This window comes from Odocoileus virginianus, chromosome 26, assembly GCF_023699985.2.
Source record: "Odocoileus virginianus isolate 20LAN1187 ecotype Illinois chromosome 26, Ovbor_1.2, whole genome shotgun sequence".
Taxonomy (NCBI): domain Eukaryota; kingdom Metazoa; phylum Chordata; class Mammalia; order Artiodactyla; family Cervidae; genus Odocoileus; species Odocoileus virginianus.
Window position 1 is genome coordinate 34,389,728 of NC_069699.1, and position 25,247 is coordinate 34,414,974.

General features: G+C 42.5%; 1 protein-coding gene across 2 annotated transcripts in view; it reads right to left on the reverse strand.

Moving 5' to 3' along the window:
- Positions 1-25,247, reverse strand: part of ATXN7 (ataxin 7) — a 132,338-nt gene that overhangs the window by 87,777 nt on the left and 19,314 nt on the right. The window contains exons 2-4 of one of the 2 annotated variants that reach the window (XM_070455732.1): positions 15,402-15,500; positions 1,777-2,091; positions 1,482-1,550 (exon numbers count right to left, since the gene is read on the reverse strand). In XM_070455732.1, coding sequence (XP_070311833.1) covers positions 1,482-1,550; positions 1,777-2,080 — 373 coding nt within the window. In that variant the 5' untranslated portion in view covers positions 2,081-2,091; positions 15,402-15,500. Of the gene's footprint in view, positions 1-1,481; positions 1,551-1,776; positions 2,092-2,507; positions 3,157-15,401; positions 15,501-25,247 lie in introns of those variants that run through there. The other variant, XM_070455731.1, reaches the window with a different exon arrangement.

A 25,247-nucleotide genomic window follows, 5' to 3' on the forward strand; every position in this document is an offset into this window, starting at 1 on the left:
CACCCAGGGAAGAAAAACTAAGAACAGGAGAGGGTCAGGTCCTCTAAAGCTCTATTCCAACTGCTTCCAAGGAGAGTTACCACCTAGTGATTTTAATTTTTTAAGCCCAGGCAGGCTGCCAATTCAACACTAAAACCGGACTAACAACTGATTTTTCCTATTGCAACACCGCCAGCAAGTCCTGTGCTTTCCCTCCTTTCCTTTGCTCTCAAACAGCAATTCTCATTCGCAAAATCAACTAATTTGCTCTCTAATCTGCTCCAATTGGAAGCTCTCAGAAAGTTGCCACTGGTATTACTCTTCCGGAGTGCCAAGAGGCAAACAAAAAGCTAGCTCAAAAAACCAAAACTGTGAACATGTAGACAAGACAGGCACTAAAACCAAGAAGTGTGGAGACAAGAGTAACAATGGGCCAACTCTGGACTTTAAAATGTTTCACTTGCCACAGCTGCACCTATTCTTGGGCCCTTGACAATAACAATGCCAAAATAAATGGCCACACTGAGAAATAGAGTTGCCCTGGGAATATAAACTCAGTATTTTGGATACCGAACCTCACTTAAGTCCTGGTCCATACGACTACTGAAGGAGCAGCCTGAACTCAGTCTAGAAATGACTGGACACCTTTAGTCCTTTCTGACCACCATGTGCCCAGGATCGACACAGGCCTCAGACAGCACAGGGGACTGCTTGAAGAAAAAAGATAACCTGAAGTAAAAGTCTGACAGCTCCTGGATATCCTTCATTTAGAGATCCACGTTTAGTTACAGTTATTTCCTTCTACCAAACAGTTTTTATTAAAAACTGGCCAATAATTAGACTTTGATTTCACTACCTAAGCGCACCAAAGGCTTGTTTCACCAGATAAAATTCTGTGACCCGACCCCTCCCCCCCCCCCCTTGCCCTGCCCGGCTGATTTTGGCACCTTCATAAAAATACAAAAAAGAAAAAAAAAATCCGACCAACAGCTCCTTGGTTGTGATGATCCTTTTGATGAACTTTTGTAACATAAATCCTATGGAAATAGGCTGTACAGGTAAAGTGCTGTCTTTTTAAAAATTCATTTTTATTGCTGGCAGACAATTACAGGTGGCAAGGTGTCCTTTCCAGAACCCCCTAAGACGTTCGTGGAGAAGCTTTTGGAAGCTGAGAATTCCTCCCTCCACTCCTCGCGTTTCTCCATAAGGGGTCAGACCTGAAGAGACGTGGGTTAAACTCACTGCTGGTCCCAGCGTTCATCACTAAGCAATGCTGCTTAAACCACCCAGCCAGGCCTCCACTGAAGGGCTCTGGATGCTCCCGGATACACGAAGCCCCAGGAAACCGGATTTTCCAAACGCTCCATCCTCCCCTTTCATCAGACAGCATCCTCGCGTGGGAGGAGCGGAGTGGCTCAGGTGGGCTCAAGCTACAGCCCTGGTCAGCCGGCCAGGATACTTCCCCTGGATTTGTACAAACTCCATCAGGGGGCTGGACTCACCTTCGCGACAGAGCCCCATGACTTCGCGGTTTTTCCCAAACTCCTTGAAACTTTCGTCCAATTCCGTCCCTAGGAGATACACACACACAGGAGGAGGGGAGAGGCAGGTCAGTTGCCGAGAGTGTGACGCACGCTCACGCACGCACGGAGTAGGTGCGGGCACCTCCGCGTTCCCCAGCCCGGCGATAGCATCTCTGACCCCCGAGGGGGCGGGCCATGGAACGGGGGAGGGGAGAACGGTCTGAGGATGGGGGGATGGGGGTTGCGAGAGGAAGAGGAGGGCGTGGACACTCACCGTCCTTCCCAGGAAGTTTGGAAGCTTCGACCCACAGATTCCACGACTGTCCCAGCATCGCTTCGGGACTCGGCAGGGGCCGGCGTTCCCCGACGGTCGCCATTGCGGCGGCGGCCGAGGTGGAGGCGGCGCCAGGGCCACCGTCCTCCGGCCGTAGGCGCCGCGGCGGCGGCGGCTGCCGCTGGGGCTGCGAAGGCTGCTGCTGCTGCTGCCGGGCGGCCGCGGCCGCTGCTCCGCCCGCCGCCGCCGCCGCCGCCGTTCGGCGCGGCTCCCCCCTGACGTCATCCGCGGCCCGCTCCGACATTCTTTCCGCTCCTACAATGTAACAAAAAAAGGGGGAAAAGAGTCGCGCGGGGGCTGCTTTTAAGGAGGCGCCGGGGAGTTCCGGCGGCGTGCGCGGCCCGCGGGCCGGGTGGGGCGCACTGACAGCGCCCCCGGCCGCCCAGACCCCCAGCTCTCCTCCTTCAACCACCCCCCACCCCCAACCCCCGCCTTGGGCGCAAAGTCCGCGGCGCGGGCTCGCTTTCGCTTTCGACTCCAGTGCCCCTCGGGGGAGGGGACGAGAGCCGGCGGCCCGCCACCGCGGCGTAGGGTCCCCAGCCTGCCTCCGCCGCGGACACCCGGCGCGGAGGCCGGCGCCCAGAGCTGCCCCCGCCTCAGCCCCGCGCCTCGCCGCGGCGGCCCACGGCGGGGAGGCCCGAGACGCACCCCGGGGCCCCCAGGTTGCCCACCCTGAGGCCGCTCGCATCCCCGGGCCGGGCCCGGCGGCCCCGCTCCTTCCTTCCGTCCGCGCGTCCGTCCGAGCAGCGGCGCCCGGCCGGCTCCCTTAAGCCGAGGCGCCTCCCGCCGCCTCCTCCCCCTCGCCGGTCCCTCCCTCTCAGCTCGCTCGGGCGAAGTTTGCACGTCAAGCCCCCGGAGTGGAGCCAGGGCGAAGTCGGAAACGCAGCCACCTATGGAAGAACCGGCCGGCCTGCCGGCCGGCCCCAAGACACCAGCGGGCGGCGTAGCTATCGGGCCTTCCCGCCCGGGTCCGATCCGAAGAGCAGGGGCGGGTTCAAGGAGCTCTTTGCTCTCAGCTCGCGAGCGGCCGCGCGGCTGTCAAAAGCATGAATGGGAAGCCGCCGCTGAGCGGACGCCTAGCGCGGAGGAAACCACTGGCAGGCGAGGAAATGCAGCCCAGGTGCTATCCCAGGTGTCGGCCCGAAGCCCACCACGGGGGATCAGCGCGTGCTCCCGGGCGACTTGAGCTCGTTCAGCAAAGAGGAGACCATGAAATCCGTGTAAGATGCAGTGGGAGAGAGACCGAGGCGAATCCGTTTACATGTTTCAGAGACACGGCTCCAAATTTCTATATTTCCCTTTCCAATGCTCCTGGAAGTGATTCATTCACTACCACCCCCATCCCCTCCTCACCACCCCCAAGTCTAATTAGTTTTAATTCAAACTGTTGGTCTCTCCCTCCCTCGTTATGATTTCTTTGCCTGGGCAGGGCGAGAAGATAGGGCTTAGGTGAATGTACAGCATTCCTAGAAAATACTGTTTTCTGTTAGATATTTTTCACTCAATTAAGCACTGGCCCACAAAACTTAGCACCCTTCTGCAATACACACGTTGCGCGCAAAGCTCTTGTTCAAGTGATGGGTAAAGACGGTAAAATAAAGGGCTACTTAATGAACTAAAGCACCTGAAGTACCTGAAACAGTAGCAGACCATATCAAGCGCTTTTAATTAAGTGTTCTTAGCATTACTGTTACTTAAAACTGATGTGAAAAATCTGCAGCCTGAGACAGAAACAATGATTTTAATCAGCATGTTTCACATAGCAATAATATCCGCACTCCTGAGGCACACTCCTGAGGCTGCTTACTTAGAAGGTCATTCTTTAGATGGGAAAAAAGCAGGCTTATTCATCTTTTAAAATTATTATTCATGTTTTTTTTTTAATCTGGAACATCTGATGTCACAGAGGTGGCCAACTTAGCTGCAAAAGGAACAAAGTCCAACTCTCAGAAATATAAAGATATTTAAAGAAGAGTAAAAAATAATGAAACGTTATTGCATCCTAAACTCAACCCAGGGCTCCTGTGGAAAGTGCTTATTTTAGGTTCAAAATTTAAAGACTTTAGTGGAAGAAAATTTAAAAATTGCGTATGTATATGAATTTATTTTTAAAATGTTTAGAAATAAGTGTGTAAATTTTTTCCTGGATGACATGCAAACAAAAGTTCCCAAAAGTGAAGTTATGGATGCTTCCTGTCCTTATCTAAGAAGCAAGGGGAAAAAAAAGAATAACCAAAAATAGTAGAAATGATTGGTAGGATAAAAAATCATTTCTAAAATTTTAACTTCCAACAGAAGAGGATCAATGAGAAAAAATGTGTAGGTAAAACATAATTTCCTTAGTAGTTCAGTTCCTAACTTGTAACAAAGGCCCTCAATCTTGATGTCACCAACATAGACCTTCAATTTTTCATTCATCCAAATCACTGAATAATCTGTAGAATTACAGAAATACATTAAAAAAAAAACCCTAACTTAATGATTTTCTGCAACTAAAGCACACAATTTATGGATTATTTTTTATTTTGCAATATTCTACATTTAAGAAAAACAAAAATTTGAAGTATATGGCATTTGGAGCTGCCATTAAAAAGAAAAGCTTAGGGCTACCCAGGTATGTAGGTTCCAAACAGAGTTTGCCTATTGAGTTCAGCCCTTCCAATCTCTGAGAGTACAGGATGAAAACAAAAATAAGGGGAAGAGTGGCAAACATGAGTACAGCCCTACTTCCTCAAGATAGGGCTCGATTTCCCCCTTTTTACCTGTGAAAACACTTCAGCATTCACTAGTATGGGGTCGATATGGCAATTTGTAATACTTCAACTTCCATGCTTATTCCAGTTTCATACCTCCCCCCTCTTTTTGACTGGTTTAATAAAGAAAACACAACAGGGCTTAAAATTAAAAAATGCTAAATATCCTCTTAGCATTATGATAGTTATTAAGATAAACTGTTACTAATAGCTGCTATCAATTATTGGGTACCTACTAGGTGCCAAGCATTGTTGGAGGTACCTTTTTGCATTATCTCTATTAATATTAACAACTGTGTAAGGCAGGAGTTGTATTACTATTTACAGATGAGGAAAACAAGGGAGGGCTCTGGAGCCAGTCCCTATGAATTTTTTCTGGGTTCATATAGTGGCTCTTTCACTTACAAACTATGTAATGTAAGCCAGTCGCCTAACTTACTTGGACCATCAGTTTCCTAACCTGTAAAACAGAGATAAAGCCAGGTTCCTTCTGAGGACTGCATGAAAAGATACATGGAAAGCACAAAAGACAAAACAAACACTATAAACAAGTATCTTATATCACACTGAGCAATTCAGATAAATTCTTATCTGAGAACTGCATTACCAAGTTGAAGATGTGATCACCAAGAGAATGACAGGCAATTCCTGGCCATCTCTCTTTTCCTGCAGTCAATGACTTTTACCACATTCTCTTCACCCATGAAAAGTCCTAACTCCTTCTAGAACATGCAGCTTCTGATATCCAGAGTTGGTTTGGGTTTCTCAATAGTTTGAATGAGTAACCAACAAAAGCCAAAACAGATAGCTGAGAAAAGTACAGTGCTCTGAAACTCAAATTTAGGCAACATTTAAAAAGTGTTCTTATATCAAGGGCATTCCCTATAACCAAGATTACAACAGAAATTCAAAAACTTGGTTTGATAATAAGGATGACCTGATGACTTCTTACCTAAATACCCCTCTTCTGCACCCAAAAAATATGTAAAACCATGAGCAATACAATTTACATTCATTTATTATTATTATTTTCATATAACAGTGTTCCTTGTATGCTATCAATCAATTCTCCTACCAGTATACTTCTGATGCTGTCTTAGAGTTCTGAAGATCTTTAGTATCTGTCTGCACAGATAAATGATAGGTTTTATAAGGTTTGAGTAATGAAGATTCAAACTCATCAAACAGGTTCTGCTTACCTACCACGCATCAGGCACTCTGTAAGGCACCAGGTTGAACACAACACAGTAATTTCACTGAGGACATGAGAAGTAGGAGAAGTTTTTTTAATTCATCAAAATGCTCTTATGGAAAAGGCTGTCACCACCAATTAGACTGTATGTGGCTTAAGAACTAGGCCGTCAGAAGTGAAACGCTGCCAAGTTTTGAGCATTTCATCCCTTCCAGGGATGTATTTAAAAGGTGGCCTTACTTCACCATCCAAATTTAGGGATGTTCCCAGTAGGTGCCAAGGGTAACAAGGTCTCTCTTTACAAAAAGGATTCTCTGCACAGCAGATTCACTTGTAAAATGCTTTGTTCAAAGGCCAAAGGCATCACTAAATGCAAAACAAAACAACAAAACAATCTTTAAATCCAGTTTAACATAAAATGGCTGAAACTGTCTAAAACTTTTCTAAGATGCAAGACCCCACATGACCAGCCTTTTTGTTTGGAAAGAACCACTAGTCCCAATACAACATTTTAATAAACCTGAAAACCAGCAACTACAGTATATTTATGTGTGCAAATTACAGGGTTGATAACAGAGATTCTCCATCATCAACCCCAAAGGACTGCAATCATTTGAGTAACAAGAAACTTGGAACTACTGAATTAGGAATGTGTTGCTGTGGGTTTCTTTCCTCCTAAAATTGGCTGTGCCTTTGTTTACATCCTTTCTCCCTTCTCTGACCACATCTCTCTCTTTCCTTTTCTCTTTTCCAGAGAGCCAGGGCGCTCTTCTGCATAAGGGGTATGCCCAGGCCAGGCCTCTCCTTAACTGTGCTCCCTCTAATGAAATACCTTCTGGCCTGTTATGGTTACATGAGTATTCCAGTAGGGGGAGAACAGTGGAAAAAACTGAATTCATCAGCTCAGTGGCTGGAACTGCTGAAAACCAAGTGCAAAATTGGGAATAATAAAGAGAGTTGAAAAAGTGGAGACTTAAAGATGAAGGCAATTATCTTTTTAAAGACTTAACCCTGGCTTCCCCGGTGGTCTAGTGATTGAAGTCCGCCTTGCAACGCAGGTGACCCTGGTCTGGAGGACGCCCCTGCTGCAGAGTGACTCAGCCTACGCGCCACCAGCACGGAGCCCCATGCGCCACAACAGAGAGCAGCCCCAGCTCGTCACTACTAGGGAAGCCCGCCTGCGGCAACGGAAACTCAGCACAGCCAAAGACAACTAAAAACTAGATGTAAAAGACTTAACCTGTATATATAGTCATTCTGTAAACTATGTCATTTGCCCAAAAGTTCAAATCTTTACATTTTTGGTCTGTTTTCTTAATCATACGTCTGTAGCTACATACAAATTCTCCCAAAGAATCATTCACCAATAAAAGTAAACTGCTTTGAAAGAGAGAAAATTTAACAATACACATAGAGAAGGTATTAACATATAACTTTAAACTGAATAACACCCAAATGTTTCTAGGAATTTGATACTAGCCTGTAATTTTAAATGATTCACAAATTTCATTTAAAATCTTTATTTAGAGCCTTAAGGTTAAAGAGTTCTTTTAAAAATAGAGGAAAAGGATTAAGTTATAGAAATGGAATGGAAAAATTGGACTAATGTTTAGCTATAAAAAGAGGCTGACTGTATAGTCATAGTTCTAGTACACTGCCTCAGATGCAATAAAATGCAAAGATTAAACACACTGTTAAAAATAATTCCCTATGTCACCTTTGTACCAATCAGCTTTCCCTGAAGAGACAGTAACTATCACCATCTTTCGGGCCCAGCAGTTAAGAGGATGTGTTCTACAGCCAATACACCCAAGCTGAATCCTAGCTCTACCCCTTACTTACTGTATAACTCTGGGGAAAGTCGAACTTCTCTCAGCCTGTTTCCTCATTTATAAAATGATGTAAAACAAGAGTATCTGGTTTATGAGGCGTATTAAGAAAGTTAACAGTACAAAAGTACCCTACCCTACAGGCTTCTCAGATGGCACAGAGGTAAAGAATCTGCCTGCCAATGCTGAAGACATGAGTTGGATCCTTGGATCGGGAAGATCTCCTGAAGAAGGAAATGGCAACCCATTCCAGTATTCTTGCCTAGAAAATTCCACGAACAGAGGAACCTGGCGGCTGCAATCCATAGGGTCGCACAGAGTCAGACACGACTGAGCACACATACACCACACCCTAGTCTACAGCTGTTATTACTAGCACCTCACCTGTCACATAGAAAGCCCCAATTCTAATCTAGCCACGCTATGCTACCGTCATTCTTGCAGGGTAAAGCATGGCGTCAGTATGTCAGTCTTTGCTCCAACACTTTCAGGGGCTCAGCACCGATCCCTCAACTCATAACCACTCCTTTCATAGCACTTCAGGTCCTCCACAGTTGGCCCCAGGCCTAGCTCCACCACATCTACAGCGTTCCCTCTTGCAGGTACCCTACAGTCCAGCCAAAATGACCAAATCATAGTACTGAGTATGCTCCCCCTCCACATCCCAGCTCTCAAGTCTTTGTTCACATGGATCACACCATCTATAAAACTACCCTCCTTTGGCTAAAATCCTACAGTCACATCCCCCCCTCAAGTTCTTTTTCCTTAACAATATCTTTCCTGATCTCTCACACTAAGCTTACAGGATCTCATACACCTCTAAATCTAAACTGGACCTCCTGGACTGAGGTTAAGGGAATATATGTCCTGAAATCATGGTGGCAATGATATATATGTTCAGTCTCCCATGAATTAACAGTTTGCATTCCCAACATATGAGTGTCATTTGGAACATGGAAACCATCTCCTCACAAACTGTAAGATGTATGGTGGCCAGGTCCCCAAGCTGGTCAGCAAAATGCTTCAGGGCTGAACTCTAGGACTAACTGAAAGTGTGCTAGTACAAGAAGGAAGGGACAACACAGCTCTGTTTCCCCTTTTTCTGCAGCAAAGTTCCAGCCCCAAGCAAAGACATAGATCCAGCAAACACAATTCCCCTAACTGCCACACCCTTTGTGGATACCGATTCAGGAACCCATCTGGGTTTGAACTGCTTCCCCAAAGACAGACTGTTCCACAAAGGTTTGCATCTCTTTCCACCTCTAACATAAAACCTTCCTTTCCTTGGTAGAGAGAGATAGCATGCAGATTTAACTACATTTCACTAACATGTGAATGAATGGCTGCAAATGAATACAGGTCCCTATCTTCAATCCCCAACCGACACAAATATTTTCTTATACAAAGGGAGAGACCTGAACCCAAATGACTTTCTAAATTTCATGGTCCCTAAACCCTTTTTCCCAGAAAGACACAATTACTTCATTCTCATGGCAACTTTGATTTTAAATGGCTCCATCTATGACTCAAGGCAAAGTTTCAAACTTTTATTTTAACCAGTTTTATGCTTCTGACCAGCATAAAATCTGCAGGACACACAGACCTTGATCCTGCTCTCCACCCAACTGCTCTACACAAAGGAACTTCAGGAGCAGAAAAGGTAAACCAAAACAAAACCACCACTCGTGAGACTCGACCTTAGCTGCTTTCCAGAGCTTCTTGTCTTCCTCCAGAAAACAGGTATTTTCACAGAACGTTTAAACAGGTATTTTCACAGAACGTTTCCCCGTCGTTTTCTGGGGAAGGGGCTGCGCAGCTGCAGTCACAAGTGGATGGTTAAAGGGCTGCAATCCAACTTATTAAGTATTTGTTACAAAACAAGGCCAAATAGATAAACTGGACTTCAATGAAATTATGAAACTTTTGTGCTTCAAAAGACACCTTGAAGGAAGTGAAAAGAACCCAGAGAATAGAGAAAATTTTTGCAAATCCTTTATCTGATAAGGGACTTGTATGTAGAATGTATAAAGAACTCTTACATCTAAAACTAAAAAGGACACAATAATCCAATTTTCACAATATGAAAAGTTCTCAATAGACATTTCTCCAAACAAGATAATACAAATGACCAACAAGCACATGAAAAGATGCTCAACATCTTTTGTCGTAATATAAATACAAACCAAAGTTACAATGAGGTATCACACCACACCCTCTAGGATGGCCAGTAAGGAAATAAAAAGAAACAAAAACCAGAAAATGACAAGTGTTGGTGAGGATGTGGAGGCATCAAAGTGCATTGTTGGTGGAAAGTAAAATGGTGCAGCCCCTGTGGAAAACAGCCTCTGTGTCAAACTGTGGAAAACAGTTTGACAGTCCTTTAAAAGGTTAAACAAAGAACTACAATATGATCCAGCAATTCCACTCCTAGACGTTCACTCAAAGAACTGAAAGCAGAGACTCAAAGAGATACCTGTACACCAATGTTCATAAGGGCATTTTTCACAAAGCCAAAAGGTGGAAGCAACCCAGGTGTCCACCAACTGAAGAATGCCTAAATAAAATGAGGTAGAGCCACTCAATGGAGTATTATTCACCCATTAAAAGGAATGAAATACTAATACATGCTACAATACAGATAAGCCTCAAAAACAAGCAAAGTAAAAGAAGCCAGACACAAAAAGTCACATATTGCATGATTTCATTTATGCAAATATCCAAAACAGGTAAATCCATAGAAACAAAGCAGATGAGCCGCTTCCAGGATCTGGTTAGAGGGAAGGATGGAAAGTGACTGCTTTATGGAAACAATGTCTCCTTTGGGGCTGATGAAATAATTTTAGACCTATATAGAGGTGCTGTCTGTGCAACATTGTCAATGTATTAAAAATGATTCAAATGGTAAATGTGTGGCATTTAAATTATATCTCAATAAAGCTATTTTTTAAAGCCAACATTAAAATTTGGAAAATTTCACACAAAATTTCAGATTGACTTCTCTTGAAAAATCTCTATGCTCTCATACCATTGATCACAAGGTCCACTGAACAAGCTGGAGCTGAGGCTGGTCTTGGAGCCCATTTCTGCCACTAACGATCCATCGACCTGTTACCAAAATGTAACAGGACACACTTTGTCTGTGCCTCGGTAACTTCTCTGCAAAAGGAGGGTCAGACCATATCCACCTCATCAGGTTGTTACAAGGACTGAGCAAATTAATATGGTTAGAAGAATGCCTGGCAAACAGCAAGTGCTCACCAAGTGTTACTCTTACATTTTATGATACTGTATTTTCTTTGTAATAAGAGGTAAATGGCATTTGCTTTTCAATTTTTTTTATTGTAGTCTTTACAAATGGAGGTCTAGCATGTAATATAGCAATCCAAAAGAAAGAAGTAGGAAGACAGCCAAGATATAAATATTTTTAACGGACATAACAAAATACTATGCATAATATGTGCCACTTTTGTGAAAATAAATATAGTAACAATAAATCTATGTATAGGAAACAGTAGATAACTTTAGACTTATGGGTAGTAGAGAGGGAAGGAATGTAATTAAAGAGGCTTTTTATTAGGGATTATATGATGTTTACATTTTTCCCAGCTTTACTGAAATATAATTGACACAAAGGATTGTGTATGTTTAAGGTGTACAGTGTGATGATTTGAGACACGTGAGAAAGATCCACAGATGTGGATTCATACAGCTTCACGGGTGGTGCCAGTGATAAAGAATTCACCTGCCTCATGAAGTAGGAGAGGCAGACACGCAGGTTCTACCCCTGGGTCAGGAAGATCCCCTGGAGTAGGAAGTGGTCCCCCACTCCAGTGTCTTCACCTGGGAAATGCCATGGGCAGAGGGGCCTGGTGGGCTACAGTCTAGGGGGTCACAAAGAGTTGGACACAACTGACTGACTAAGCATGCACACATACATCTCCAAACAACTACCACAATCAAGGTGAGCTTGACGTACCAGTCACCTCACATAGTTACCTAATATTTTTTAATAGCAAACATTCATAATCAGGAACTATAATAAGCATGTTTTTTTTTAAAAGATCAGGAAATTCTAAATTAATTTTGTTGGAGACTTCCATGAGAGTATCATAAAATTCCATGAGGTGAGCAGAAATATCCTAGACTGATAAAGCCAGAGACTGCTTGCTTTGCTTTGCAACCCAGAGGCTGCAGTTCCCAAAGTACCAACCTTGCTTCAGTTTCCTTCTTAGGAACTTGTGGAGCGGACACTGCTGGGTTTTACAGGCGCCAACAGAAGAGAATCTAAACTGCTTGCCTGGCAGTCAACAACTTTCACTATCTGACTCAACATCCTTTTTTTTTTCCTTCTAGCTTTATCATCTGTCACACCCCCTTACAAAGACTCCACTCTAGCTAGACAAGATGTAAAGCACATATCCTTCAAATACTTTTCCACATGCCGTCCTTTTTTAAAAAAACTGAGGTAATATTCACATAACATAAAATTCACCCTTTTAACCATTTTAAATGGACAACTTAGTGACACTGAGCACACTCACAGTGTGATGAATCATATTCACAGCTTTGTCTGGAACACGTCATCACCCTGAAAGGAAACCCTGTGCCCATTAAGCGCTCACTCCCCATCTCCCATCCCTCCCCCAGCCCCTAGAAACCACATGTTTTCTTTCTCAATAGACCTGCCTATTTTGGATATTTCACAATGTTGAAACAATACAGTATGTGACCTCTTGTGTCTGACTTCTTTCAGTTAGCATACGGTTCAAGCTTCACCCAGGTTGGAGCACATATCTGTAACTTTTCTACTTTATGGCTGAATAAAATTCCACTGTGTGTGGATATATCACCGTTTACTGATCCATTCATCAGTTGACGGACGTTCGGGTTCTACCTTTTTACTTCTGTGACTAGTTGCACGCCTTATTTTTTCCCTTTGTTCAGTTTCATGCGCTAATCAAAATCAAGCTTTGATGTGAGGTTCAAATCCACTCTGACCTTTCCCAAGCTAGCCTTGTCCCAAAGCCCTCACCTTTCTCTTACTTCCTTTATCACTTCTATACCCATAGTAGCAAAGTGTCACCACATGGCAGAATCCCACAGACTTATTTAGGTTGACTCAAATTCTTTTCTTACATTGCTAACTTTGAAAACAATCAAGAAAATTCATTAAGGTGAAGATTTCCATTTTCTTAACATTTTGATGGGTCTGGGTTATTTCAGTAACCACAGTTTTAACTGCTCTCACTGTTTTTACCCTTGCTCCCTATAGCCTAACTGGATACATAGTGTGACCAGAGTGGTTTTTATTAAAACAGAAGGCAGATCACTGTATTTACTTATTATATTTGCTATCTGTTATCTGTTCCTTTTCATTAAAAGGTACGTGGCACAATGGCTTGTGCTCCTTTCATTTACTAATTAATACTCAGTGCCCAGAAAAGCACAGCATGTAAGCAGGCACTCCATTAATACTTGCTGAATGGATTTTGGAGTCTACAGTCAGCTGGTACTGAAAAGGTAAGCCCTTTGAGATTGGTCATGAATCTAATAGTTTCTCATAGTTTCACCTGGTGCATTTCATTCCTCCACACATCTGATCCCTGCAGACTTGAGTCTGTGATACTTCTTTAACCCCTTGTCATTGGCTTCCTGGTATCCTATTGTATGTACCACTCTGATGGCAGAAAGTGAGAAGGAACTATAGAGCCTTTTAATAAGGGTCAAAGAGGAGAATAAAAAAGCTTGAAACTCAACATTAAAAATAAGATCATGGCATCTCGTCCCATCACCTCATGGCAAACAGAAGAGGAAAATGTGGAAGCAGTGACAGATTTTATTTTCTTGGGCTCCAAAACCACTGCAGACAGTGACTGTGGCCATAAAACTAAAAGACGCTTGCTCCTTGGAAGAAAAACTATGACAAACCTAGACCGTATTAAAAAGCAGAGATATTACTTTGCCAACAAAGTTCAGTATAGAGAGTTGGACCATAAAGAAGGCTGAGCACCAAAGAATTAATGCTTTTCAATTGTGGTGCTGGAGAAGACTCTCGAGAGTCGCCTGGACTGCAAGGAGATCAAATCAGTCAATCCTAAAGGAAATCAACCCTGAATATTCATTGGAAGAACTGATGCTGAAGCTGAAGCTCCAATACTTTGGCTACCTGATGCGAAGAGCTGATTCATTGGAAAAGACCCTGATGCTGGGAAAGACTGAAGGCAAAAAGAGAATAGCACGGCAGAGAATGAGATGGTTGGATGGCATCACCAACTCATTGGACATGAATTTGAGAAAACTCCGGGAGACAGTGGAGGACAGAGGAGCCTGGCGTGCTGCAGTCCACGGGGTTGACAAGAGTCAGACATGACTTAGCAACTGAACAGTAACAATCTTATTGTATTTTATTTTTCATCAGAATAGTAGTCTGTGAAAATCACCTCCTATTGTTCTCTTTTCCTCCTCAGGGACAATCCTGCACACAGCAGAAGCTCAGTAAACAATTATGGACTAACGAGTTCCTCTAGCATTTCTGTCAGATATGATTTTTCTCTACTTTCTCCTCTCACCACCTCATATCCCACCCTTTCCAGCTGCTGACCACCGTCTAGGAAAGTCCTGCTTCTCTCTTCTCTGGCACTTTTCAGACATTCCACAGAGAATGCCATCCTCAGTTCTGACTGTGATGATCACTGAAAGATACCTCTCCACTACTGGCCTTTCAGCTTTGGGCTGGAAATTTTTAAGGGCCTATTTTGAAGGTTGAGACTGCATAGCTACCCAGTCTTGTGTTCTTCTAAACACCTTAAAAAAACTGCCACATCCTTCTAGAAGCTCCCGTTTCTGCCTCGTCATGGTCAAGATGCATGTTCATATTGTCCAAAATGGTTCTGTCTTTACTACAGATGCCTACAATCTGATGGAAACACTGCGGTTTGTCATCTAAATATGTAAGCTGATCAGTTGCAGAGGCTGAAACTCCTTTGGCCTTTCCTGTTTGGATTCTTTTCAGTTTTATTCTTCAGTGACTCATCTTAAACTGCATCTTAACTTGGAAGCCCCCTCATTTCTTTTAAGAGTAGATGGGAGCATAGATCTTTTTTTTTTTTTTTAAATAATAAAAATTCCTCCAGCAATTTTTCTCCTTTTTCACACTGTATGAAACTTACCACCCCCCGCCCCAGATAGTAAGTGGAAAATCGCGATCATGTAGTGAGGAACTCAACCAACGGTGGCTGCTATCTCTGTGAAGATCTGGGACTGCTCATGAGCAGAGAGCTTTCTGGCAGGCTGGGCAAAGGCACCGGGCCCAGAAAGTGTGCCTAAAGTCCTCCTGCCTGTTTTACAATTTCCTTAAGTGCTCCCCTGCCCTGGGCAGCTGCATCTACATTGCTTGTAGAGAGAAGAAAACAGGAGTTTGGCGAAGTGAAACAGGACAAAACACAAGAGCACATCTTTAGACAGCTTCGCAGGAAAAGGTGACGATAGATGGGGGCGGGATGGGGGGGGTGGATTTCCTATCTCCAAAGTATTCCAAAAATTTTACTGAATTTGGGGGAGGGAGGGCTATTTTGAAGATTTTCATCTGACCAACATCTAAAAATACTGTACTCTAAAATTCACCATCATTTCACATTAATACGATCATATTCGGGGTTATGTTTAAAATTGAAGATCTTACTCAGATACCTTAAATTTTAAAAATTACCATCCTTTGGTAGAACTCAAACTCTTATAATCAGAGGCACTGCAGCATTTATTCAGCCCTGCTATGGTGAAAGAGCAAGTTACCTTTTCTTTGGAGGGCTGGTCAAAAATCTTGATCAATTTACTAGTGGATCTTCATCTGCTGTGATTGTAGAAGCTCTTTCTTCTTAATTTTGTTCAGACCTACAAAAAAAAAAAAAGAAAACAGGCAAAGCGATGAAATAATGGATAAAATGAATCAGAAATCTACAGTCTCATTAGTTGCCAGATGTCCCCAAATTATTCTATGTGCTTTAAAATGTCAAAGTGTTAAAATCTGAAGCACTGTACCAGTTTTATACCAAACACAATTCAGTTTTTTTTTTACAATGAATTTAATTGGCTATATTTATACAGTAAACTAAGAACAAATGACTACTCAATATGTACATAGAGTCAGCCTCCTGGGGCTTAAAATCATTTTGTGTAATTTGCCACTAATGAGTTTTCACTTAATTTTTAAAATGACTATTCAGGAAGCCTGCTTCTATGAAACCTGTCAGAATCACAGATTTAAACACACAACACACCAAGTGAGAATGTTATTTGGAGAGCTCTCTCTGTCCTTTATCATTCAGCAGTTTATAAAAGCAATTTATAATAGTACAGACAGGAAACAAGAGCTCAGTTAAACCATCTTTCTAAAAAGCACACACACACACACACACACACACACACACACACACAAACTCACCCCCTTATCTTTGTATTTTTGTACTTGTCCATACATGCACATTTAAAATCCATGGCTGATTCATGTCAATGTATGGCAAAAACCACTACAATATTGTAAAGTAATTAGCCTCCAACTAATAAAAATAAATAAAAAAAATAGAATGTGGGCACTATTCAAACTAATTTGGGGAGGAGCACTGAGGTAAAGAATCAAGGGACCAGAGATTAACAAGCCAGAGTTAGAAATTAAGCTGGTGTATTAACAAGCCAGAGTTAGAAATTAAGCTGGTGTTCAAGACTGACAGGCAGCAGGAGAGAAAGAACAGCAAATATGGGCAACGACACAACTATGGCACAGATGCTGTTCAAGTATAAAGCACAAGGCAGGCTGCTTTCATATGAAAAATTCACTAGCAATACACTTCTCTTCCTATAATCCTCACTAGCTATTCATCAAGGTCGGGAGGCAGGAATACTGCTTTCCTCAACTCATATTTATTATCATACACTCGAAGGTGGCAAGCCAAATATTTCTAAGGTTTGAGGTGCTAATAAAGCTTCTGCCAAACTCAGTGGCTGAAATTTTATGCCATGTTTGAACATTTATTCATAATTACCTTTATTGGCTTTTAAGTTGCTCCTGGATCATATCCCTCCCCTCTCCCTTTTTAAACAGTTTGTTTTATTCACTCACAAAATATTATTCAGCAATGTAATCATTCCTACAATCTTTATAAACCAGCTGTTTCTCAGATTTCAAACTGCATCCCAGTCTCTTACCTTTTAAAAATTTTTCTCTGATTTCTATTTTAGTGTTTCTTTTCTGCCTTATTTCCAATAAAAGCCACTATCCTGTTTAACATGTCTGTCCTGAGCCAAAATTCATTTCTTTGCATCCTAAACAGCTTTGCCAAATTTTACAAGTATGCCAAATCACTCCAAGGGAAACTACAAATTCCCAGGATAGAAGCAGCCACTAAAGATGTTATGCTACAGATAGCCACCTCCCTGATGGTTATTCCTTCAAGGTAGGCTGGAGACGCAGACAGAATAACACTGGCATCATATGTGCTTGACCTTACTTCTCCAGGTCAAGCTAGTTTTCAATTTTCCATCAGAATACTTCAGCTATATCTCCAAGTATTCCAGGAAGTCATCAGATCTTGAGTGCTGTAAAATCTCCCCCAAGATAGTGTTTGCTTTTAAAAGAATTCACCATTTACTAGCCTGAATACTGTAAAAATGCTTTAAGAGAAACCCTATTCTTGGAGAAAAATGGTAGTGGCAACTACTAAAAATAAGCATTTAAAAATAGTAACTTTTCTCAGAATAGGGGTCAGAAATCTTTCTGCAATAGGAAAAAAGAAAAAAAAACTATCACGTTTGTATATATTCTTTCATTTTATCTTCACAATAACACTGTGTTCAAAAGAGCTGTTATTATGATCTCCATTTTACTACTGAGGAAACAAACTGAGAGGTCATAATTTGCTCAAGATTACCCAGCAAATAAATGGTTTGAAACTAGAACCAGAACGGAGGCCTTTGGTGTTATTTAGTTCCCTTTTCAGTACACCAAACTGTCTAAACAGCCGTTTTATTTTCTTTTGCGAAGAGAGAGAGAATTTAAAAGGAAGACTGGAGAATATTTCCAAACAACAGAAACATAAAGCTTGATAGCTTTTACTCATTCACCACCTACTATATAATAAGCATTCAATAAATATAATTTTTAAAGGTTTTTTAAAAGTGACAGCCCATTACAGGTGGGAGAGGAGATGAAACAAAAAGAGACATAATTTGAATGTTCTCCAAAGTCCTGAGAGGCATAGATTTACTTTCTTTTTCTTTCGGTTGGGGGGTGGAGGTGGAGATTGTAGATGATGCCTTTTGTCTAGAGTGGCTGCCGAGCCCATGGTGATTCTGTAAGCACCGTATTTCCCAATGCCAAGTCATGTTCATACTATGGGACTCCAAACTCGTGTTTTGGCCAAAGCTGGACACATGACCCAACCTGAGACATTGAATTCGTTCTCTGAGAACCAGAAACTGGGATGAACAGGGTCCACTCTGGTTCAGGCTGCAAGCTCCTCCATGTGCTCTCAATGTCTAGGCAAAGACCAGTGAGCAAAGACTGACCTGTGAAGATGCTGCTCAGAGTAAACCAGTCCCAGGGGGCCCCGGAACCCCAGAGGACAGAAAAGGAACTGGCTTCTGCCCAAGGGGTTCCAGGGCTTTCTTGTCCCACGTATAGTTTCCAACCGGATCCAAGCACATCCTCTGTAGGGTTTTAAGAATCCCCTGGACCTGCAGGGTAAATGGCCCCCTAACCTGAGCTTAAATTTTTGGAACTGATTTCTGATAACCACAACAAAAATAATCTTGCAGAAAAGACAGCAATCTTTTTGTACTAATAAATAAATGGATACCAGCAGAATTTGATATAAAAGAAGGTTCTGTGGAATGCCCAAGGGTTCAGAAAAGTCTTCTCATTAACTTTAAATAGCAAAAAGCCCACACTGTTACATGGGCAGCATCTTATCAGTTTTAAAGAAAAGAACTCATTTTCTAAGAGTTACATTTCTATGTCCTTTTAAGACTCTGAGAGCCTTGTTGCAATTTAAGGCATAATCTGGATCACTTCTTGTTATATAATTGAGTCTATCAAAATTAAGCAAAACTGCACTAACCTTGATAGAGGAAAGGAAGTACAGGCTACACTGAGTTGGTCCTGTTTTTAAGCATGACAGTACACACTTTCTTTTTATTTCTTAAATTTTCTTCACTTCCAGGCAAACCCTGGAACTTTAGTGTAAGAATGTACCCCTAGGTGCTTGCAGAGAGGCTGTGAAAGAGAAGAGAAAGGGCTGCAAAGGCAGGCCCAACAACGAGGACCACAAAGGTTCTGACTTGATTCTATCTCCTGAGCTGGAGGTGAGGGAAGGCTGACTCCTCTCTCTCCGTATCTCAGGAGAGGGCTACCCCAGCAGGTTTATTTATTCAGTGAAAATGTATGGAGTGCGTGCCCTGTGCCCAGTGATGTGCCCCGAAAGCACAGGATCCCGGAGTGTGTGAATCTGAGCCACCTCCTAGGTTACACGTTTTTCTCTCCATTCTTCAACTCTCACTGCAAAGACCATGGGCCTAAAAGAGTTTACTGTTTTGTCTGTCTGTTTAGTGATCTTACAGGAAAAGGGTGGGGAGGGATTTGTTGGTAATATTTAAAAAGTGGGGAAATCCACTTAAAATTCCATATTTCTACTTTCTCTTCCCAAAACGTGGCTACCAAGGCTAGCTCTCCTACATGGGGCTGATGCTATGTCGTGGGATACCTCTAGTCACTGAACATGTACCTGCCAAAGTGTGCAGCTTGGCCACATCACTAATTTTCCTTCCAGGCTTGTCTCCTGTCAGAAGCCAAGCTTGTGACTCTGAGCCTTTGTTGCTTTCCTGTCTCCCAATTGAAAAACCATTAAAAAAATTGTTTTAAGCTGGTTGTCAACTGTGGGCATATTCTCCAAAAACATGATTTAAATGGGGTCCTTAGCTTACTCACTGTCCTCCTACCCAAGCTCCACCTTGCTTTCACCCTGACCAGTTTTCTCCCTGGCAAAACAAATTTAAGAACGAAACTCTACACAGCTGACCATCTCATCCGCAGGTTCCTCATCCATGGATTCAACCATCACTGATCTGATCGGACACTATGTTTACAAAAAATCTGCAGTTGAAACTGTGGACGCACAACCAGTGGACACCATGGGACTGGATGTGCACAGTGCAGTCCTGGACCCAATCCCCCATGGACACTGTGACGTTTCTGGAACTCCTGAGCCAGAGGGACTGCTCTAAGGGTCACTCCAGTCAACACCAAACCAGCCTGAAAACAGAACTGGTAGAGAAGGAGCTGAAGCCACTTGCTAGGAAGGACTGCAGCATCTCTGCCTAGGTTTCAAGGATACATCTTAGTGCCCTGCAGTCAGTCGTGGGCTTTCCTGACCCTCCATGAAACTCCTTACGTGGAGTCTTAACATTTTTAAAGGAGCCTCTGTTTTCTGACAGCTTCTGTGTATACACCCACATTCAGCCCCTCTCTTCCCCAAAGGGTTCAACATAGTCATTCCTTTGCCCTTTCAGGTCTCATTGCTCTTTCATCTCAAGTCCCAACTCTCCCAGACTTCTCTGAGATATACTGGATTCTCTACCCTTTTAGCTCAGGGGTCAGCAGGCCATTTTTCCATCAGTTGTGACTATAGTACGCTATTTTACCAGAACCCTAAGAGAGAACCAAAAGTGTAATAGAATTCCCAGTGCCCTAATTTGTCTGTGAAAAATCCTTGGTCAAGTCAGTGGGTTCACAGGTTGATTCACAGAAGCACATGAAAACAGTAACAATAGGAGCAGCTGTCACGTACCAAGCACTTACTATGTGCCCAGTGCTATTAACCCGTCGTTAACTCCCCTGGAGGCTCAGATGGTAAAGAATCTGCCTGTAATGCGGGAGGACCTGGGTTCAGCCCCTGGGTTGGGAAGATTCCTCTGTGGAAGGAAATGGCTACCCACTCCAGTATTCTTGCCTGGAGAGTTTCACGTGCAGAGGAGCCTGGCAGGCAAAGAATCGGACACGACCGAGCGAGTGACACTTTCACACTAACCCTGTGTGTGTGTCATCTAACTCGATCCTCCCCGGTCTGTGATGCTGGAACTGTTACTCTGCTCCTTTAACAGAGAGAAAACTGAGGCTTGTGAGGAGAGACCAGTAAGGGGCAGGCCTGAGGCAGGTGCATCCATGAGGTGAGCTCCTGTCATTCCTTCCCACCTATATTCTTTCACAGCTGCTCTTCCTGCCACCGTGAATTCCTTGCTTCCTACCTTTCAAGAAACTCACCTCCCTAAGGGGGTTTCTTAGAGGCAAGGTCTGCAACATTTCAATCTTGTTTCCCCAGGGCTGTGAATAAATGCCTGCTGAATAGAACTGGGTTAAATGGAACCACAGGCTCTGACAATTCCCCCTCCACTCAAAGTAACACGGACCTGGGAGGGGTGTTCTTCCCTTGCTAAGAACTTGCCATCAGACCTGAGCAAAAAGTAGCTCTTCTGACGTTAACCTCAATCTTCTCAGACAAATTCACGATAGAATTCCGGGAAGGAGGGAGGAGGGGTAAATTACAGCCCAATAGTCCTGTTATCCTCTTCCGAGAGGAACAGAAAGTCTGTGAAGTTGAATGGAAGGATGCAAGCCTGGGGACAGAGAGGGTTTCTCCTCTAATATTTTGCCAGGGGAACATTAATCTCCTATTACCAAACTGGGGTTCCAGAATTCTAAACTTCATATAAATAAACTCAGTCAAGTCATTCTTTGCTACTCGAGGTGGTCCTTTAGGAAAGAGAAATGAATAGCTAGCAACTATTTAGTTCTGGAGTCATACATATTAACATTATCAATAATAATAACTTTCATTGAGTGTTTACTCTGGGCTAGACCCAGTGCTAAGTATCTGACAGGCCCAGTCTTGTTTGATTTTCACTGCAGTCCTATGAACAACATTAATAAGGAAGGAAATAGGGATCTAAAATAGATGGCTTGTCCAAGGTCACTACAAAATGGGTTACAATAAAGGCAGTGGCTAATGGAACAAAAGTGTAATTTTTATGAACAATGCTTGTAGGCTTTTTAAGTTCTATCCTTCCTCTTGAAATAATGCTACCTAAGGGCAAGCTGAACAGTCTATTACGTATCTCCCTCTAAAAGATCCAGAAAAAAATATAAAAGATCCAGAAAAAAAATCCCTCCTCTTCTGTTCTCTCTTTTGTCGCTCAGTCGTGCCCGACTCTTTGCGGCCCCGTGGACTGCAGCCCACCAAGCTCCTCTGTCCATGAGATTTTCCAGGCAAGGATACTGGAGTGGGTTGCCATTTCCTTCTCCAGGGGATCTTCCCAACCCAGGGATCGAACCCGGGTCTCCTGCACTGCAGGCAGATTCTTTACCGACTGTGCTACAAAGGAAGCTCTCTTCTATTAAGCCCCTTAATTATTATCTATGATAGATTGCCAATGCTCACCTACACTCACATTCTCCTCCTCCTGAGCACAGAGTTAGACTAAATTTCCCAATACGCATTGTAGTAAGGTGTAACCATATGACTGAGTCCTAAAACGTGAACAGAAATGTTGGATGCCACTTCAAGGCTTGGCCCATAGAAACTTCCTTTTCTTAATCCTCAATCTCTCATACCCTCTGCTGGTCAAATGGAGAGGGTTCCAAGCAACAAGAAGTGAGCAAAGCCACAAAATCTCACTCCTGAGTGACTGGGAAAAGTGAGAGCGTCCTTGCCAACACACACAGAGCTGTGACTTGAGTGAGAAATAAACATGGATTGTGTTAAACTACCGAGGTTTTGGGTAGTGACAGCAGTCAACCTACACGAATACAGTATTATTGTTGTCACCACATCATCAGCATTTTCCTTGCCAATGGCACGGCTATAATTTATTTAAAGTACACTAAGTAATGGGCTTTCTTGGTGGCTCAGATGGTAAAGAATCTGCCTGCAGTGCAGGAGACCCAGGTTTGATCCCCAGGTGGGGAAGATCCCCTGGAGAAGGGAATGGCTATGCACTTTAGTACTCTGGCCTGGAGAATTCCGTGGACAGAGGAGCCTGGCAGACTACAGTTCACAGGATCGCAAAGAGTCAGATACAACTGAGCAATGATCACTTTCACACATTAAGTAATGGGCAATACATGTCTATTTTATTCATTTCTCACTATGACACAGGTATCATATGCATGTTACAGGTAACAAAATCAAGGGTCAGAGATCAATAATCATTTCCTCTGAACAACTACAGCATTTACAATCTGAAAGATTATGTAATTAATTATAGATTGCCTTATTATACACATTGTATTGATAGGTTAAGTAATTTTCACTCCTGTACTTAGTTGGTTTATCTTGTACCTATAACTTATTTTCCTCATCTGGATAGAAAACTGCTAATAGGAAGGTTATATCTTGCATCTTTAAATGCTGTATCACTTCATACTTTGTATAAATATTTAAGTTAATTAATAGATATTCTTTAAATTATCTCTCTATACAATGTGTGTGAAAGTGAAAAAGTGAAAGTGTTAGTTGTGTCTGATCCTTTGTGACCCATGGACTGTAGCTTTTGGGACTCCTCTATCCATGCTCCAGGCAAGAATGAGGGAGTGGATATATATTTTATATATATATATGAAGTTATATATATATATATATATATATATATATATGTGAAGTTATATATATATATGAAGTTTTTATTTATATATATATATATATATATATATATGAAGTTTTATATATAGTATTATGGGCCACTGCCTCTTAAATGTACCTGACCAAGAAAACAAGTTTATATGCTCTCAAGAGTTACCTAGTATGTTGCTTATTTCAGACCCATCACTTAATGAGTATCATGAATGCAGCTTTTCCATACTGTAATTCCACATGTGACTGTACATACATAGCACAGTGGCTGGCATATATTCAGTGGTCAAGAAATGATTGTTCCCTTCTCTCCTATCCCAACAGCTACTTTAAGTAGAGTCATATGTTGCTTGAAGGAAAAAAAAAAAGTCAGTAAATAGAGGCTGATTTTAATTACAAAGGATATTTTCCTATCTGGGAGGAAGACTGTCTAAAATGCCAGGAGCTATAGTCAAATGGAGACCAAATGCCAGTTACCTGAGTATCCCATTTGTAAATACCTGCGGAGCAGGACCTCTACGCAAGCTGAGCAGCAAGGCTCACTCCTTCAGCAAGGGTGAGCTCAGAATGGTGCCCTGGGGCCCACCTTCTATTTGCTCAGTTACAGTTCTATAAGTCCCCACGTCCGGCTTCCTAAAGCCATGGTATGGTTAGCTGTAGCCAAACACTAAGCTGGCCTCCTACAGCTCCCAGAGGTTGGTTTTTTTTTTTTTACATTTTGTTAGAAAACAACACACTGGCATCTGAGGAAGATTTCTTCCATCTGAGGCTGTTTGTTCCCACCTTCATTCACCCATAGGAGTCCATTTCCAAAAAATCTCATTAACATCATGCAGACACTGACTTTCTTATGGTGACATCTCACATTAACCACATACAGTAAAATTCTGTACCACAATCTTTACATCAGGCAATTAATGTGAAGAGTTCAACTGTTGTTCGTTTAAATATCCTGTTCCAAAAAGTCTCTCTGCTTTAAAGAGTTCTTTCAGGATCAAATGGAATACAGATGTGGGTCACTTACTTTATTTGGTACAATTAAAGTATATATTTGGGCTTCTTACTCTCGCTCAGTAATCAACTGTAATATTTACTTTGTCAATGGAATTGGCTTTTCCCAGGGTAATTTTCCCTTTAACTTCACAGTATCGTCCTTAACAGTAGGCAATAAGGTTAATGCTATAATCAGCTATTAGGTTGGCACACGCGACTTTAGCCGCTGTTCAAATATAGCAACACAGAGTATAGAACATCCAAGCTAGAAAAACACAGGTTTGAAAATTAGTGAATCAAACTCTGGATAACAAGTTGTTTTATTTTTTTTCAATTTTTTTTGTCTGACTCTTTCTGATCCCATGAACTATACAGTTCATGGAATTCTCCAGGCCAGAATACTGGAGTGGGTAGCCTTTCCCTTCTCCAGGGCATCTTCCCAACCCAGAGATCGAACCCAGGTCTCTCACATTGCAGGCAGATTCTTTACCAGCTGAGCCACAGGGAAGCCCACAAGTTGTTTTAAAAATAAATATTTCTTTAAGACGTTAACATATATATTCTTTTTTTTATATATATTCTTTTTAAAATACTGACCGACAGAAAGAAAAACACCAATACAGTATATTAATGCATATACATGGAATTTAGAAAGATGGTAACAATGACCCTATTTGCGAGATAGCAAAAGAGACACAGATATAAAGAACAGACTTTAGGACTCTGTGGGAGAAGGCAAGGGTGGGATGATTTGAGAGAATAGCATTGAAACATGTATATTACCATATGTGAAATAGATGACCAGTCCAAGTTCATTGTATGAAACAGGGCATTCAAAGCCGGTGCGCTAGGACAACCCTGAGGGATGGGATGGGGAGGGAGGTGGGAGGGGGGTTCAGGACGGGGGACACGTGTACACCCATGGCTGATGCATGTCAATGAATAGCAAAACCACCACAATATTGTAAAG